The sequence below is a fragment of the Panthera onca genome, chromosome D1, assembly GCF_046562875.1.
Source record: "Panthera onca isolate mPanOnc1 chromosome D1, mPanOnc1 haplotype 2, whole genome shotgun sequence".
In the NCBI taxonomy this organism is placed as follows: Eukaryota; Metazoa; Chordata; class Mammalia; order Carnivora; family Felidae; genus Panthera; species Panthera onca.
Genome location: NC_138348.1, coordinates 39,501,889 through 39,521,007, shown reverse-complemented (window position 1 = coordinate 39,521,007; position 19,119 = coordinate 39,501,889). Strand labels below are relative to the sequence as shown.

The following is a 19,119-nucleotide window of genomic DNA, read 5'->3' as shown; positions in this document are numbered from 1 at the left end:
AGCCTTGGTGGTTAGAGCCCAGACACTGGGGCAGGACTGTCCTAGTTCTAATCTTAGCCCTTCTATTAACTAGCTGTTTGATCTCGGACAAGTTGTGCAACCTGTCTATGCCTCAGCATATCTGTCTGTGAAATGGGGATGGCAGTCATAGGGCTGCTGTAATGAATTGGGAGTTCATGTGTGTCCAGCATTAGAGCAGTGTTTGTTGTATAGTGAGGCCTGTCCTATTAACATAGACACTCTCCAGATCTAATGAGCTTTGACTGGGGAGGCTGGTGTCGTTTTTATCAGTCATCATCATTGAAAATTATCACTGACTTTCCTCCAGGTGGGTGCTTTGTGCCAACCACACAGAGCCCGTGAAGGGCTTCCTTGGCCGGTTCCTAAGGCGGAAGCTCATGGAAACAGAGATCAGTGGGCGGGTACGGAATGTGGAGCTGGTAAAAATCATTGACTGGATTCCCAAGGTCTGGCATCACCTCAACCGCTTCCTGGAGGCTCACAGCTCCTCGGATGTTACCATAGGTAGGTGGGAGGCTGGTCAGGGGCAGGTGGGTGGCCTGGCTGGGGGACAGGCACTGCTCCTGGAGCTCTGGTGTTCTCAGATGAGTGTACTCAGGACCTTGGCCAGGAGAGCACTTTGCAGGCACAAGTCAGCTGGACATTGCACTGTCCATATGGATGAGAAGGGGACAGAGGGACAGTCACAGCCCGAGGCAGACCCTAGACTGGCAGTCATCTGCATCCGGTGCTATGTCTCCACCGCCCCGCCAACTCGGCCCAGTGCACTAGGGCTGATCAGCAGCAGAGAGGGGCATCCAGCCTTGGCCATTGCCAAAACTCCTGGCTCAGCCAAGAGCCCCCACGACAAGGCTCCCGCAGGAGCAAACCACCCTGCAACACTGGCTTTGCTTTAACAATAAAGTGTTATCAACATTCCTGAAGCTTAGGGTTCAGAGAAAAAAAGGCCACCGATCATTCCCACATCCTGACGTGATCATCTTAATTTGAGCTTCTGTTTTCTGTGTCTACACAGACGTGCTTCATGTAGTTACGATCCTAGTGTGCACACAGGATGCTCTTTTCACTTTGTCCTAAGAGCAGTCTCCGTTTTTACAGTCCTTTTCAAAGGCTGCAAAATAGGCAAATGTAGGTGTACCTCTGTTTGCTTAACCGTGTCTCTTCTCTTGGACATTTCATGCGCTTCTGTTTCAAAGGTCAGGATTAATAATACTGCAGTGAACATCTTTCTCTGTAAAGCCTCTCCTCTCTTCTGCGTGATTTTTCTGGGGGAGAGAGATCCCAGGGTGGGGTTAGGGATCCCGAGTGTAATGCCCTGTGCCCACCACCCGGCAGTTGGCATTTCTGCTGTCATTCAGAAAGATCACAGGAGCCCTCTGTGGGGTTTGTTCGGAACATGGCTTAACACCCCAATTTCAGCTCTTGATTTTTCCCTCTCGTCCCCAGGCCCCCGGCTCTTCCTGTCCTGCCCCATCGATGTGGATGGCTCGAGGGTGTGGTTCACTGACTTGTGGAACTACTCAATTATCCCCTATCTCCTCGAAGCCGTCAGAGAAGGACTCCAGGTGAGGAACATACTTGCCACTGGCCTCAAAATCGGGGGTCATTTGGGTGACCAGATGAGTTGTTTTCATCTCCTCCTCTAGGGGTCTGACGTGGGGTGCCAACGCCTCACCGGCGAGGCCATCAGTCCAGCACAGAGTGGGACACACACTGAGCTGTAAATCTGGGCCCTGCCACTGTTATGTGGGACCCCAGGCAAGTTGTTCAGCCTCTGTGCCACAGTGCCCTCACTGATGGAAGAGGAGAATGATAATCCTCTGCCACGAAGGGTTATTGTGAGCGCTAAATGCGGTCATGGCCGGGAAGTGCTCAGCACAGTGCACAAGAAATGGAAGCATACCTGTGTGTAGCACTTCACAGTTTGCAAAGTATTCTCCTGTCTGCTGTTTGATTCAAGCCCTGCATTAGTCACGGGACTTGAGCAGAAAACATTTTTGGGTCTTCATTTTTCAGAAGAGGATAGTCGAGGCTCAAAGGGAATAAACGACTCACCCAAGAATATAAAAGTGAAACTTGAGGAATCTGGGATTGGAGTCCAGGCCTCTGGCTCGAATTCCAGGTTCTGAGGCCTCGACCCCGTGCACTTATACCTGTCCCAGGACCCCTCCCGGGTGACCCTGGGGCCCACAAGGCTGCAAGTCCTGGCCCTGCCGCGGCAGGAAGGCAACACCCTTTACTGCTCATTCAGCCCAGCATTGAATGCCAGGGGCTGAGCAGTAACTTGAAGCTTGCAGTGGTGCCCCTGTTGAGCCTGGAGGCCCCTGCAGCTTTCTTGCTGAGTTAACAGCAGGCATCAGGCACAACTGAACCAGCCGTGTCCCCAGGGGCTCCTCGGTGTCCTCCATACTGGGCAACGGGAGACACAAGGTGCTGTCGTGAGCCTGTGGGGGGTGTGGGAGGGGCACGCCCACATGCACGTATGGGGTAAAGCCCATTAACGGCTGTGGTCTGTGCTCGTCCCTTCTGTATGTTTGGCTGAGCCTGTCTGCTTTATGACGTGCAGCAGCACCTATGGTTTCAGAGGTGTTCAGGATGACGCCTTTATTCCCATGATCTGTTAGCACCACACACCCAAGCAGCCACGCAGTCACTCCTATTTTGTGGGGACCGTAGAAGCATCTTCCTACGTGCTGAATTCCTGATGCCTGTTTCGTTTCAGAAGCCCCTCTCTGTTCTCCATCAGGGGCCTCCGGGGGCTGTGGTGTCCCCTGCACCTCTGGGAGACCCACACTGCTCAAAAGCAGCAGGGGAGTTAGAAGTGGAGGAAGTGTACCGTTTCCTCTTATTCTTGCCTCACCTGTCAGTTGTCCATTTGCTGCTTCTTTGCTCCAAATCTGTCTTGTGATGAGGGATGGGGAGTAACTTCAGAGTGTGCTTGGAAGAACCCATGGGCTCTGTTGGGTAAGGGCCTCCTTTGCCCAAGGAGGCACAAACCAGCAGTGGGAAGGCCGTGCTGCAGCCCCGGACCACATACACATCAGCTGGCCCTTTGTCCTCACCAAGGATGGATATGCCAAGACGCCGCTCCCTTGGACCTGAATTTCAGAGAAGGCCTTCTGGGCATGGCTGTAAAGGTGGAGTCTGAACTCCCTTCCCTTCCTGGAGCTCACTGTGAAGGCACACTTGGCCTCTTTCCCACCGAGAGTGAGGAGGCAACAGGTTGAAAGAATTTGGGGACGGCTATAGAACAGTCCATTGGGGCAGGGAACAGAGACCTGCCACCATCTGATGGGACTCACCAGTTCAGTATGAGGCAAGAAAAGTCGCAGCTTCTCTGTGCTGTGAGGTCATTTATTTTTTTATTTTTTATTTTTTTAATTTTTTTTTAACGTTTATTTATTTTCGAGACAGAGACAGAGCATGAATGGGGGGAGGGTCAGAGAGAGAGGGAGACACAGAATCGGAAGCAGGCTCCAGGCTCCGAGCTGTCAGCACAGAGCCCAATGCAGGGCTCGAACTCGTGAACCACAAGACCTGAGCCAAAGTCGGGCACTCAACCGACTGAGCCACCCAGGCGCCCCTGTGAGGTCATTTAAAAGACAATCTTTTAAGAGTGTGGGAGCTACCAGGGGGAGGCAGCCAGAGTTAGCATTTTCATTTTACCAAATTGCTCAAAAGTGAGCCATCTTGCCTGTGACCTCATCCTGAGGAGCCAAAGGAAAACCCACAGAATCTGCTGGTTCATGAGGAAACCTGGTGTGTTCTTCATGCCTCTGGTTTTGAAGGAAAAGGCTGCTGACGTTTATTGAGGGCCTGCTACTTGCTGGGCACCGTGCGAGGGGCCTGATGTGCACGCTCTCATTTAGTTCTAACAGCTCAGCGAGTATACCTCATAAACGAGACCAGGCTCACAAGAGTTTTTGACTGTTACCCAGGTTCACACAGTGGGGTATGATGCACCAGCATTAGAGCCAGGTCTGGCTGACCCCTCCATTACTTCTCTGATTTGCAGGCTGTCTCGAGGACCCCCATAACTCCCAGAAGCCTCAGGTGGCTCAGGGAACAAAGTGTTATGTTTTATACAATGGTTTTCTACGTGAGATGGCATGTGACAAAAGGGTTCCTCGATCTTTTTTTTTTTTTAATTTTTTTTAATGTTTATTTTTGAGAGAGAACACAAGCAGGGGAAGGGCAGAGAGAGAGAAGACAACACAGAATCTAAAGCAGGCTCCAGGCTCTGAGCTGTCCGCACAGAGCCCGATGCGGAGCTCAAACTCATGGGCTGCAAGATCCTGACCTGAACCAAAGTTGGACACTTAACCGACTGAGCCGCCCAGATGCCCCAAGGATTCCTCTATCTTAGAAAAAGTTTGATTCCCTACTGTCCTTCGTGTTACCTTGAGTCCACGCTTACTGTGTGCTGGGCGCCGTGTGGGGTCATCGGCTCCTCACCTGCCCCTGCAGAGTGAGTGTCATGGCCATGAGGGGAGTGCGCTGCAGAGTCAGAAGGCTCACAGAGGCCCAGCTTTTAGTTCCCAGTGTCTCGGCCCACAGTTCCTGAGCCAGTGGGCACGGCAGGCTCCTCCCTGCCTTGGGGCAAGTGCATGGCCCATCTGTCTGTCTCTCTTTCCATCTGTCTCTGCTGCTTCCCAGAGCTGCCTCGGGGCTCTGCAGTGGGGCCGAGGAGCTTTTATGATAATTCCTGTGCTTGCCACGCTACTTACCCAACCATTCATCACCTGGTCTTGAACATGTCTAGTGGCAAGTGTGGAGGCTTGTAAAAATATTTTCTGTTCTCGCAGATGATGTTCACATGCGCCTGATGTACGTTTGTCTTATGACTCAGTTCCCAGTCCTGTTACCCTTTGGAGCTGTCACTGTTAACATGTGCCAAAGTGTCCCAAGTCTACAGAGCAGCTCAGAAGACCTGCGTCCCTCTGGTGGCCCCGGGGGGGAGAGCTTTGGGCCATTTATCAGATAGCCCAATCTGCTCTGAGACCCTGGGCAAGTCTCCTGTCTGTAAGCCTCAGGTTCCCTGTCTGTGATCTGAAAAGCTTAGACTAGAAGTATTTTCTCGTATTTTCTCCAGCGGTCTTCTGTGGAGCCCAGAAGGTGCTCGGATTCCTCGGTGGTGGGGAAGAGTAAATATTTGAAAAACCACTGGGCCATATTATGTCTAAGGGCTTGATGAGCTCCACATCCCGGCCTCTGTTGCTCTGCAGCCCGGAGCCTCTCCTCCTCCAGACTGGCTCCAGAAGTAAGGGTCTGGTTCAGCCTCACCCAGGAGGTCTGGCTTGGGAAAGCTGGTCCAATCCTCCCTTTGGAGGGGGAAGCTTCTAAACATTGCAGGAATGTTTCTAATCGAGACCAACCTTCTTCAGTTCTGAATACCCCCCACACGCGGGTGTGTTCCCTCCCTCCCCAGCATGCACGCACGTGTACACACGCACTTTCCTTCAAGTGATCCCTTCTCACTCAGACTATGAGTTGCCTTTAGAACACCAGACTGAATGCTCAGGCCCGAGACTCACCATTGCCCCAGGGTTAAGGAAGGTTGAGTGACAGACAGGGTCAGAGCGCTAGACGGGAGGGGTGCTAGCGTCTGAGAAAGCAGTGAGGTCACAGGAGGCTGTGTATGTGTGTGCTGAGTGCAGAAGGAGCCAGTGGCTGACGGGGAGAGATGGGTAAGCGCCTCTGCCCTGCACGCAGGGCGGGCGGCTTCCCGGCAAATCATACGTAAAGGTCACAGGTGCCTTAGGCAATGGTGAGTCAGCCAAGTTGACACGTCCTTGTCTGGTGGACAGTCTGGTCTGCATCTCTCTGCTCCGGGTTTGGCTGAGTCACGTGGCTCTCGCTGATACCGAGGGGTTCAGAGTGGAGTCATTCAGGAGGGCTGGAGAGGGGAAAGGCCCAGACAAGGAAACTGAGGTCCTAGGTCTAATCCAGCTCCGCCCCATAACCTTCCACAGCTGGTGCTTCTGTCTAGTCCCCGACTTCCCCATCCGGTCAATGAGGCTAGGTGACCCCAGTTCCTTCCAGCCGGGGCAACCTATGACTTGTAAAGATGTGGTTTTGTCAGAGCTCGGCTCTGTTCTGTTAGCCAGTCCTCTCTCCCCTCTCCACTGGGAGAGCAGAGGGAGCAGACAGGCTGGGGGCTGGGGGCAGTTTCACTCCAGTGCCCCCTGCACCATTGTGGTTCAGGAGTCTTCGGTCTTTATACCCGTGGTCCCCTGGAGAAGGGGGCGTCTTCCAGAGCCATAGCCGGCACCACGCTGGGCGAGCACATCTACCCCATCTCCTTAGACTCAGTGCTGCGTGGAGGCGGACAGACTTGGACTCCAGTTCTGCTGTCTTTCCTCCCTGGGCCTGTCCCGTCATCTGGGAGACTCGGGTCGTAGGGTCGTCCCTGGAAACCACATGGTAGTTAAACAAGATATTCGTAAAGCGCCGCTGGCACACCGTAACCTATGAGATGTGGCCGCGGTGCCGGCGTTACAGAGAAAGGATGGAGACGACACCTAGCCTTGCCACATTCAGAGCCCGGCCTTGGGAGGTGCTGCAGCCTGGGCTTCTGTCCTTGAAAGAGTATATGTGTCTCTTGACATTGCTCGTAGAAGTCACTGGAAGGGGCACCTGCCTGGGCAGCTCAGCCTGTTAAGCGTCCAACACGCGATTTTGGCTCGGGTCATGATCTCACAGTTCGTGGGATCGAGCCCCACGTCAGGCTCGGCACTGACAGCCTGCTTGGGATTCTCTGCCCCTCCCCTGCTCACATGCTTGCTGACACCCACACCCACTCACTCTCCCTAAATAAATAAATAAACAAACAAATAAATATTTTTGAAAGTCACTAGAATAGTTGTATCAGTATCTAAAGCTTAAGAAAAGGCCTTGAATTGCTCATGTAGTTTTCTGTTTTAAGAGCAAATTAGTTATTAGTTTGGAAGGATACATGAGAGAGAGATTTAAAATTCCAACGCCTATGTGTAACCTCTGTTAACAGTCTGCTGTTTTGAAAGTGACCAGCGCTGCTATAGAGGGCCTCGGAGAGTCCGACCTGCTTCAGGAAATGGGGTTTTCTCAAACCAGGGCTGTTTGCGACCCCTCCTGTGGTGTTGATGCCCAGCACTCGATCTGTGTGGGAGGTCATCTTTGCAGAGGGGTGTACCGAATGGGATACTAGAACCGGCCTGTGTGAGCTGATGGTCAACACCTCCTTCCAACTCCAGGTTCAGTGATACCATACTGGTAGTTTGAAATTGGCCGTAGTAGGTCTATTTATACCACAGAAATTGGCAAACGCTTCAAATTACATGGTGGTCGTTCCCCCACCCCGGTGGCTACTTTTCGGATTAGGTCAGCAAAGCTTAAAGCTTAGGGTGACACAGTGAGGCAGTGGCAGAGCTAAGAGGTGAACCCAGGTCAGCCGAACTCCAAAGTTGGCGCCTTTGACCCCCAACCCCCCCCCCCCCCCCCCCCCAGGTCATGTTGCCTTCAGTCTTAGTACATCGAACTGTGTGTGCCTTGGGTGACCTCCTTAAGGTAGAATTCTGGAAGTGGAATTGTGCCATCAGGGAAGGCATAACGCTGGGCTTGAGGAGTTTTTCAGATGACTGCTACACCAGGCCTGCAGAAGAGGTCTCCAGCCACACCCAGACTATTCCTTCTTTGCCTGTTTTCAGCTCTACGGAAGGCGGGCCCCCTGGGAGGATCCTGCCAAGTGGGTGATGGAGACCTACCCCTGGGCAGCCAGCCCACAGCAACACGAGTGGCCCCCCCTGCTGCAGCTCCGGCCTGAGGACGTCGGCTTTGATGGCTACTCCATACCTCGGGAAGGGTCTGCGAGCAAGCAGGTGCCCCCCAGTGACGCTGAAGGAGACCCGCTGGTGAGTCCTCCGCTCCCGGAGCACTACTGTGTATCCATCATCATGCAAGGCATGCTGGGAATACAGACATGACCGAGCCCGGGTCTTGCTTTGGAAGGCCAGACCCATCCCAAGATTAGTCACATTTTTGCCAATATTTTCTTCTATGGTGTCAGTTTTTCACTGTCCTTTAACCCTCTGAAATGTGTTCTGGTATAAGGTAAAAGGTTAAGAATTTGATCCCCCTCCCCCCAAACATCCCCGTACCACTCTTTGCCTTCTGATCTGAGTGCCATCTTTATCAAGTACTGTCCTTCTCCATTTATCTCTCCCCCTAGTAACGGAGCAGAGGCAGGGAAGATTCCTAAGGAGCAGAAGCCCAAGCCAACTGATCAGGAGCACAGGCAGGGAGAGGTTTGAGGGCAGGAAGGACTCGCAAAGGACAGGGAGGCCTGAATACGGGTCCCAAGGCCAGTGATATGAGTTAAGCCTTTAACACCGCCTAAGTTTCTTATTTACCCCCACCACTGCTAAAGCAAATAAAGGTCCTTTGAGAAGAACCTGGACCAGAGACGATAACACTATAATTACAGTGTTCCCTGCCTATGAGACCCGTACATAGTCCTACTGCGAAATTACATCTAATAAATCAAAAGCTCCATAAAAGAAGGTGGAAGCACATATCCCAGAGCCTCCCATACTTAAATGACCATTATCATGCCTTCAGTTTACCCTTAAGCTACCTTGGCAGCTAAGGCAAAAGGAAAAACACAGCAGAGAATATTACTTGCATTACTTAATGAAAGAACATATTCATAAGGGATGCAGCAGGATTAAAAGGCAGCTAACGTGTTGTTCTATGCCTGATGACTAACTGATTTGCTAGATAAAAATAACAATAGCTGCTTTGGCTTGTCTGCCATCCTCCCGACTGGCAACAAGGAGCTGTGGTCCTGTGGAGACTTTTTAAACAGGATCTCTGTTCTAAATGGTGTTATTATTTGTTATATGCACGACCTCATTTACAGCGTTGACAAACAACAGTGTTGCAGAAGAAAGGATTCGGCTTGAAGAAGCCGTTTCTAACATTAACGATGGCTGAAAGCCAGAGTCATGGCGAGTTTTTTGTGGCTGCAGGCTCATGAGATCTTCCCTCAGGAATAAAAGAGAACTTAGGAGATATCTAGAGGGAGGAATGGCTCCCTCATCCCCAGACCCTCTTTTCTTACCCAGGAATATTTGTGTCCCTGATTAAACCTGAGGGGACTTAGGTAAAACCCAGAGCTCTTGGAACAGTTACCCAGAATTCTCCCTCCAACCCCGGGCCCTCAGAAGGGAGTTGTGCCAGCTCCATTCCCCCCACTTTATAGTTGCTGTTTCTCCCTGCCCAGCGCCAGAGATCTCTGTTAGAATAGCTCTCTTGTGTCCTGGTCTGTCTCCCTCATGAGACTGAGACCTCCAAGAGAACAGGACTGACTGGTTTTTGCTCCAGAACACCTGCTGTAAGTGCCGGGGGTGGGGGTGGGGGGGTTGATGAGTGAGGAATCACGGCCGCAAAGGATCGTCCATGGTGCCACAGCTCCATCTCTTCCCCCCTCGCGACTTTGCGGGTAGGCACCAGCAGATGGTGTTCCCGTGCCCTGGCTCACCCTAGGATGCCGCACAGCATCCTGAGGGCCAGCTGGCGAGGAAGCAGCTGGATTTCCTGCCCAGCTGCATCACGTCCTGGCCTTAGCTCAGAGAGACCCTACTTTCCAACTTACTTGCTACATAGAACATAAAATACCCAATTGGCGGTTGCAAGTAAGTTCCCAGTTCCCCCCTTCACTCCTAAACAAATGACCAATAGAGTATAGACCAGGGAAGGTTGGAGGAACACCCTTCAAGCTCTTTAAGGCAAAGGATGGCACTTGCAGATCTCGTGTATTGAGCACTTAACCAGGCGCCGGGCCCTATTCTGAGGGTCTGATGCACATCACGTCATCTTGTTCCCTATTTCAACCCTCTGAGACATGGGCGCTATTGTTCTCTCCACTCTATCGATGAGGAACTGGTGGCTCAGGTATCTTAGGTAATTGTTCGGAGTTCTCTGACTTGGAATCCAGGTTTCTGTGTGCCTCGTGGCTCTGCTTGTAACCGGTGCTGACCTTTCTCTCCCGTGGCGGCCTTGACAGGAGTGGGCACACGGCCGGCTCCGGGCTGCCCTCTGGCCAGAGCCAGATGCACCCGTGGGCTGGATGCTCCCTGAATGGGGAGCCGTGTGCGTCATATGTCAGCAGCAGGGACGCTGGACTGGCCTCTTTATCCAGTTTGAGGCCCGTGTTTGAGGAAGGTGTGTCCCTTCCAAATAAAAAATAAATCCCGTGTTCATAGACGACTTCCTATTTTGTTTTCTGTGCTCTACATATGTGAACTCAATCCACACCATAACGTTGTGGGACAGGTACGATTATTGTTCGCCTGTGGCCAGTGAAGAAACTAAGGCACAAAAAGGCTGAGTAACTTACCCATGCTTATGCAACTAGTAAGTGGTAAAGACAGGATTTGAACCCTGGAAGCGTGGCCCATAGCCCACACCTGTGTCCACAGCCCCCACTATGGGCGGCAACCCGGAGCAAGTGTGGAGGAGGTAACGTGAGCTTGGAAAAGGCCAGAGGTGGGCAGCTGCCAGACTGAAAGCTGCTCATGCTCTCCCTCTCTCCCCAGATGAACATGCTGATGAGGCTGCAGGAGGCGGCCAACTACTCCAGCCCCCAGAGCTATGACAGCGACTCCAACAGCAACAGCCATCACGATGATATCCTGGACTCATCCCTAGAGTCTACTCTGTGACAGGGGCCAGCCATGGAGCCCGCCCACCTCCCCCCGTCCTTGCCCTGCTCCACCTGCGTCCCCTGCACCATCCTGAACATGCCCTCCTGAGCCAGCCCCCCCCCCCCCCCCCCCCCCCCCCCGGCTGCAGCGTGAGAGCTGCAGGGATACCCAGACCCCTCATCCTCCAGCCTTGGCCCCGGGTGCAGGCCTCCCGGGCCGGCCGCCTTGGGACCGCTTCCTTCCACAGTGAGAACTGCACTATCTTCCGTTTATTTTAATTATCGTTTGCCTTGTTGCTGTGACCTCCCTAAGACACTGAAGATACTTCTCGGGAAAGGATCGTCACCGTTGAAATGAAAAGATTATAAAAGAAAAAGAAAAAAAAAAAAAGGAAACCAAGAACCCACTAGAAGCTCTGAAACCAAACACCATCCTGCCAAGGAGCTGCCCAGGGCAGAAGAGGCCGGAACCAAGCTGGAAATGTGGACTCCCTAGCTTCCACTCAGCACAGAAACCGCAACCGGGTGGTGTTGCCAGCACCCCCGCATCTGCCTCCCCGCCTTCGACCCCGCCGACCCTGGAAGAGAACTGTGTTAACTAGGGCACTACAGAGCTACAACACAGGGAAACCTTAGGGAAAAGCAAAGCGCACTTGCTGTTTTGTTTTGCTTTTTTAAATGGTGCTCTCCTTACCCGAGAGGTATTTTGCCTGTTCCAGTTCAACCACACCTTTCAGATCCGTCAGCCTCCAGTCGATCCCTACGCGTGAGCGGAGCGTGCGCGAGCCGATGTGGCCGCGACGCAGACAGCACGTGTCTACTTCCTCCTCCTCTAGAAATGAATCAGGTTTTTCTTTCTGCAAACACTGTGTACAGTGAGAATTGGTCTATTTTGGAGAACTGGTTACCCCTTTGCCAGTGAGGTTGAGTTTCCCCTTTTCTGACTCTTTGATTTTGAAGATTTCCCCCCACCCCCCAACCCCAGCCCCCCCCCCCCCCCCTTTTGGTCAGAATCAGTCCTTTGGTGAAAGAAAGAACCGCAGGAGTTGAGTTTCGGTTTGGTCCTGCTGAGTTCTGGTTTTTCAGTTGTCCATCCTCACGGTTTTACACCTCGCCGCCTCCTGCTGTGGCCGGGGGGTGGTTGTGTCCTTCCTGGTGGACCAGGACCCCATCCTCCACGCGTGGGTGAGCCGGGACCTTGCCTTTCCTTCTCGTCCTTGAGGCTTCAGACCGCACATTGACACCTCAGGCGTGCCAGCCCCAGCCTCAGGTGGGGGTGCTGAGGTCACCTCGCAAAAGACTTGCACTTTCCTCAGAACCAACGCGACGCAACTCAGCAAGGGGCCGGCGGCCGCTCCTTTCCAGAAGCCCCGGCCTCTGTCCGGACGAGTCTTGCCTGACCTCTTCGGTGCTGACCTTCCCAAAGCGATGCCTTACTGGTTTTGTACTAACCGTGTTCATTTACAAGTGTTGTGCCTGCCTGGGGTCCATTTTTTGTTTTCCCCATCAGCAAACAGGGCTAAAAAGTCATCTACCCATTAGGAGGACTCAAGTTGCTGTGACTTTTCTCATCCAAAAGACTCATTTGTGTGGATGTGTGACCATGAGAAAAAGAAGAAAAAAAAAAAAAGAAAAGAAGCATTTTTTTTTTTTTTTTTTAGGTTCTTCTCAGTCTCCAGCTAACACTCTGACTGGACAATGATCTGTCTTGTGCAGGAAAAGGCAAAAGTTCCTACAAGTTCACATGACATTGCTGATACATACCCTGCTAGTATGCGTCTTCAACATACTGGTATTTTCTTTACGGAGAGTGGTAAATCTTTAAGTTGTTTGTTTCTGCTTTATAAAAAGAATCTTTATTGGACCCCAGTGGGGGTGTCTCTGTTAATGATCAGGGTTTTTATTCCATCTTTCCCATTCCTATTTCTGAAGGCCCATCTCTATACACTTTCATTTTCTTATCACAAGAACTTGACCTGAAACTGCTCACATGATATTGGACGACACCATTTTCTTCCTCCTTAAAGGAAAAGGAGAATGTGTCCCACTAGCTGGTGAACGGAAAACCTCTCCGTGCCGACCTTGCTTTATTCACCGTAAACTCAGACTCTCTTGTGCGCAGGCTTCATTAGCCATCTGGGTGTGTGTGTCTTGTTCTGTTGTTGTTTTTTTTTGTTTTTTTTTTCCATAAAAATTTGAAACCATGAATTTAGCCTGTGACCACGGGCCACACCCTGAGCCTTCTGGTAAACCTGAAGAGTGGTCCTTCTCAATCTGTTTCCCAACGATGACCTTACACGCTCATACTGTGAATTTGGGAGGAGGTAAAATGGACTTCTCCTTGGGGGCAGTTTTCCCAGTCACCTTGTGAGTAGACACCTGTCAATATTGTTTGAAAGTTTTTAACTTTTTTTTTTTTCTTTTTTAGTGATACCTTCTCTTTCTCTTCTCCCCTCTCCTACAGACTTCCCTCCCACTGGGTCCAGGCTCAGAACCAAGATCTCTGTCCCTGGTGCTGCCTGACTAGTGACTGGTGATTTCAAGTAGCGTAGCCCTTGTGTGATTCACAACTCGGTGTCCTTCCTAAAGTTTCGGGAAGCAGGGTTGTCTGATATGCACAATTCTTATTTTGGCCATATTTTACTTTAGTGTCACTCACCTTTGACAAAGTGGCTTTGTACTCATTTAGGGCTCTGTCCAAAATGCTTCCATTTTGCCTTTTTCTACAGTTAGGCTAATCTTGAAATGTATGAAATTCTATGCAACATTTATGTTGAGTTACCAATGGAAGCCAAAAGTCTTCTTCCCAAACTGCCAAGAATTATACAGGCCATAAATGAGAGGGGAATATCTTTTAATTTAAATTTGGGGGTGGGGTAGGGGTGGGACAAGGAACGAGACTTACCTAGACCTTTGTTGTGTCTTGGGGACATTTTTTATTTTACTGTTGATGCTTCAACTTCAAAATTCTGTGTATTCAAATTTGATCGTGGCGAATCTACTTCAAAAGGAAAAACTAATCCAACTTTGTGGATATTAAATGGAAGGTTTGCTGTTTTAATCTAGTTTCCAGTGGAGCAGTTTATGAAATATGTCCTATAAGATGTACATTTTTTCATTGTAACATAGAAATTGTAAATAATTGATTAAAGTGCTGCATTTTGATGAATTTTTTCTAGCCATTTTTAAAGAGAAAACTAGGAATTGAGTATTTTGTGTACGGTATGTTTCCTTCCTCCTTCCCTCCCTCCCTCCCTATTTAATTTTCATTTGTCATGAGGTTTTTGGATTTGCCAATGATCTACTGGAGATCATGCCCCACGTCATAGAGAATAAAGCTGATGATTGTACCAGTCTTAAATTATTCATGATTCAATAAAATTGATGCTTATTTATTCAGATTCGTGGTTTGGCTTTTCTGTGCTGGAGCAAGTCCTTGTCAGAGTTCAATTTCATTCCAACAGGAAGCCATTCTTCCTTGGGTACAGCAAACAGGGAGAGCCCAAAACACTTGCAAACCTAGCTTTGCCGCTATGTCATCAACACCCTACCTCTTTTCAGTTTCTCATCTAAGTGACTACTTGTGTGGCGCTTTTTGGAAATGTAAAGCTCGACTCCTCTCCACCTTTATGAATCATTGAGGATCTTGTGGAAATGAAGATTCCGATTTGGTGGGTCCAGAGTGGGGCCAGGTTCTTAATTTCTAACCTCCTTCTAGGCAGTGCCAGTGCTGTGGGCCCTACACCACACCTCGAGCAGCAAGCTATATCAGTCTCCAGCTGGACCCCCGGTCAACTCCTTGGCACAAGAAAGATTTTTTTTTTTTTTTTAATGTATTGAGAACCTATTAATGGTCAACTTGCTTTCCCAAGCGCCCCAATATAACCTGCAAAATGACCCCGAGGAGGTAAATATTCTTCCATTTTACAAATGAAAAAAAAAAACAGGCTCAGAGAAAACAACTTGCCAAGGATCCTGTTGGCTAAGAGGTGTGGGAGTTGGGAGTTTCAGCCGCATCTTCCAAATCCATATCCTGCCTCTCTGGGCCGCCTCTGAGGGGCCCCATTCCACGCAGCAGCTGGCGTGCATTGCAGAGCACAGGCGGTGGGAGATGATATCACGCCTTAGCATTCACGTTTAATAGCAACAACAAAAATTTTAAAGGCTTGAAGTGAGGCCTTTGGTTTTGCTCTGAACCCGATTCTACACAGCTAGCTCAACTGCTAGCCATGTGAGGTGTCCAACTCCTAAGGCACCGCTCCTATAATGCACCGCAGTGGCCCAGCCAGGGAGAGAGAATCCAGATGTTTAGCAGAGGCAGTTTTAAATGCCGGTCCAAAAAAACGAAGGGGAGCTGGTACAGTGGTCTGGCAACTAGATATCCTGGTTTCTGAGCGTTTCCACATCAAATATTCTACCCGTGGCTACACAATCGTTTCTGATGTTCTCTAGGAAATGGGGTCGGCATATATAAAGGACGTGATTAGCTGGAGGACTTCAAAAAGGAAGAAGGAACGGAGCTGTGCATTGAAGTCTTTCCTGTGTGCTGGACGCCGTACCAAGAACCTCACTTCATCACGCACAGTCATAGCACCTCCAAGAGGTGGGCGCTCTAGACTCCGTTTCACAGGGAGAAACCTGAGGCTGAGTAACGTTACAGGACTTACCGTATTGTAGAAATGGAGTCCTCGGTGTGTCTGGTTCTAAAACCCCCGCCCTTTGTGCCACATGATGCTAGTCTCTTAGGTTGGACTTTGAGGGGGAGGTTTACACATCCTTTCCGCGCCTGTTACTTATTGCTGTGTAACAAATCACCCTCAGAATTTAGCAGCTTCAGGCAATGAACATCTCTCAGTTTGTGTGAAGCAGATGTGGCGTGGCTGGGTCATCTGATTCGGAGTTTCTCACAAGGCTGCCATCAGCACGTCTTAAATATTTACAAGGAATATTCAAAAGCAGGAACTATAGACAGCATCGTTTATTTTAATTTTTAAGTAATCCCTACTCCCAACATGGGGCTCGCATTGACACCCCCAAGATTGAGAGTCACATGCTCCACCCACTAAGCTAGCCAGGCACCCCAGAAATCGTATTTAATTATAAAATGTCAAATGTTTTCCTGTGTAGGAGGCAGATCAAGTGCCTGTCACCACTTAATATCACAGTAGAGACCGTAATCAGTGCCGTGAAGCAAAAGGAATAGAAAGGAAAAAAATTACCCTTTTTGTTCACAGATGACACTATGCAGTTAGATAATCTGAAAGAATTCACAGATTATTAGAAATAATGAGTTGGCTACATTTGCTGGATACAAAGTCAGTACACAAAAATCAACTGAACAGGGGTGCCTGGCTGGCTCAGTTAGTAGAACAGGTGACTCTTGATCTTGGGGTTGTGAGTTCAAGCCCCACATCGAGGGTAGAGCCTACTTGGAAAAAAAAAAATTTTTTTTTAATTTTTTTTTTTTAACGTTTATTTATATTTGAGACAGAGAGCATGAACGGGGGAGGGTCAGAGAGAGGGAGACACAGAATCTGAAACAGGCTCCAGGCTCTGAGCTGTCAGCACAGAGCCCGACACGGGGCTCGAACTCACGGACCGCGAGATGGTGACCTGAGCCGAAGTCAGCCGCTTAACCGACTGAGCCACCCAGGCGCCCCGAAAAAAAAAATTTTTTTAAATCAACATCTATATGCAGCCCGAGTTTAAAAACTGAAAAGGTACCAGTTTCAGAGCATCGAAAATATCTGATACCTTGGAAAAGAATGTAAGATGTGAAAGACTTCTCTACAGAAATATATAAAACATTGTTGGGAGAAATGGAGGAAGACCCAAAGAAATGTGGAGATACCTATTATGTGTGCGGATTAGAAGAGTTAATGTAAAGAGGTCAGTTTTTCCAAAATGGACTATAGTTTGATGAGGTCCCACTCAAAAGCTCAACACAGTCTTACAGAATTGACAAGATGATTTTAAATGTGTTTTGAAATGCAAATGATGAAGCATAGCCAACGAAGAAGAAAACTGAGAGATCTCTCTACCAGATATCAAGACTGACTATAAAGCTGACAATAGTTCAAGAAGATAGAATAGACGTTCCCCAAATAAGCCCAACGCATGCTTGCTTTCCTACTTGGAGTTGTGAACAACATCTCAGACCAAAGGACCTATTTCATGGAGAAGGGAACTTGACCAAGGACTCATGACGGTAGGATCTACTGATCCCTACTGTAAAGCTGGAGGTTGAACTATCCTCTTAAAGACTCAGGACACCAGCTTGGGAAAGGCATTCTGTGTTAGAGCATTGTTTTCCAGGAAACAGTACATTTGCAACCATTGTCCACTATCTGTTGCTGGCACCCAATACATGAGTTTGGTGGGGCGGTGGGGGGGGGGGAGCGCCTGGGTGGCTCAGGTTAAGTCGGTTAAGCGTCCGACTTCGGCTCAGGTCATGATCTCACCGCTCACGAGTTTGAGCCCCGCGATGGGCCCTGGGCTGACAGCTCAGAGCCTGGAGCCTGCTTCAGATTCTCTGTCTCCCCCTCTCTCCGCTCCTCCCCTGCTCACACTCTGTCTCTCTCCCTCAAAATAATAAACATTAAAAATTTTAAAAATAGAATACATGAGTTTGGGGAATGAGGAGTGGAAGTGGGAGTGGCCCCTCCAGCAACCCGCTTAGGGAATTTTTTGCTTCCTGTCCTACAACTTTAGGCTCTGCAGAATTAGAGGTGCCTGTCCCTGGTGTGTGTGGGCAGACAGGGGAAGGTGGGAGGAGGGATAGTTCTCTTCTACCACTGCATTTAAAACTACCTCTGCTACCGGACCACTTGGGACCTCCGGTGCTAAGTGACTGGAGGTACTGTGCTGGCAGGGTAACTGACCCCGATTATCACGAAGAGCTAGGGCTGCATAATGGGAGCAGGGGCAAGTATGTCCCTGCCTGGTGATAACTGTGAATGGGCATTTGCAGCCAGTGTAGCCCAGCAAGGCCAAGTTAGTTGCTCAGACCCTTCAGGAAGGAAGCGCTGGCTGAGGGTAACACAGAAAGCAGGACTGAGAAAAGAGATGCTGAGTATCAGTGATGGCCCAAGGACCAGCTGTTAGCATGTTCCACTAACTCTCCCACCGGAAGTGTTCTCTTTAGAGATTGTGACGAGCAATGACCTTGGACTGTCAGCAACAGAATAGACTCGATGCACCAAGTGAGACATGCAAGAGAACATTGCAACGTTCTCTTGCGAGAACGTTGTTCTCTTTGTGAGAACATTGCAAGGCATGAGCTGTAGCAGACACTGCTGATGCCTCAATCCATACCCCTGAGTTCATCCGAGCCTGCAGTGGACAACTGGCGTGCTGACAGCATCCCGCCACAAGCCCCCAAGTGTCCCCGCTCCCCTGAGACCCTTCTCCAGTGCCGCTGAAGCTTCTTCAGTCCAAGTGCAGAGCAGCCCACGGGAGATTTAATGCCCTGCGGAACAACCTGCAACCAACAAGGTATAGGAGTTGGTGGAAGAACGCCCAGCATTCCCATCCTTCTGTGGGATAAGTGGGAGGCACGGTCTCCAGGGCTGTTTTGAAGCTCCCAATGGGACTGAGTCCCAATTGCCCACAGTGGCAGTTAAGGGGCTCTTTATTGGCTTTCCCTCTTCCTTGTCACATCTGTCTCCTCCTTCCCTCGGGGCTGCTTGAGGATGACGGAGCGAGGGCATACCCTTGAGAGTGCGTCTGCCTTAAACTCTGTACCCCGGACAGCTCACTTACCTCACCTTGGTCCCAGCCCTACCCTCATTTGTGCTTCCTGACACCACAGGACAATTCAGCTATCTACACTTGCGTCCTTTCTCAGAATCGGATGAGCCAATGCAGCAATTCCACTCTTACTTGCTATTATGGTTTGAATTGTGCCCCATGAAAGGATATGTTGAAGTCCTCACCCCCAGAACCTCCAAATGTGACCTTATTTAGAACTAGCGTCTTTGTAGATGTGATTAAGATGAGGTCCTACTGGAGTAGGGTGAGCCCTTAAGGCAGTATGACTGGCGTCCTCATAAGAAGATCGTGTAAAGATACGAGGGAAGAATGCCATGTGGAAATGGAGGCAGAGACAGGAGTGGTGTAGCTGTAAGCCGAGGAGCACTAAGGACTGATGGAAGCACGATTCTACCTGGAGTCTCAAAGGGAACTTGACCCTGCTGACACCTTAGTTTTGGACTTTCAGCTTCCCAAAATAGAAGAGAATACATTTCCGTTGCTTTCAGCCAGTTTGTGGTACTTCATTATGGCAACTCTCGCTGATCGATATAGTTATATGCCGAACAGCAATGCACGCACATGTATTTACGTATAAAGAAATATACACACAATTGTTAATAGCAGTTCTAATATTTACCATAACAAACCATGGGAACAATCCACAC

General features: G+C 49.9%; 1 protein-coding gene across 11 annotated transcripts in view; it reads left to right on the top strand.

Annotated features, from left to right (window-relative positions):
* NAV2 (neuron navigator 2) overlaps window positions 1-14,103 on the top strand; it is a 732,958-nt gene extending 718,855 nt beyond the window's left edge. For 10 of the 11 annotated variants that reach the window (XM_078433316.2, XM_078433314.2, XM_078433312.2 and 7 more), the window contains 4 exons: window positions 329-525; window positions 1,468-1,586; window positions 7,707-7,910; window positions 10,596-14,103. In XM_078433316.2, the coding sequence (XP_078289442.2) occupies window positions 329-525; window positions 1,468-1,586; window positions 7,707-7,910; window positions 10,596-10,721 (646 nt within the window). In that variant the 3' untranslated portion in view covers window positions 10,722-14,103. The remainder of the gene's footprint in view (window positions 1-328; window positions 526-1,467; window positions 1,587-7,706; window positions 7,911-10,595) is intronic. The other variant, XR_013550161.2, reaches the window with a different exon arrangement.
* Window positions 14,104-19,119: the final 5,016 nt, after the last annotated feature.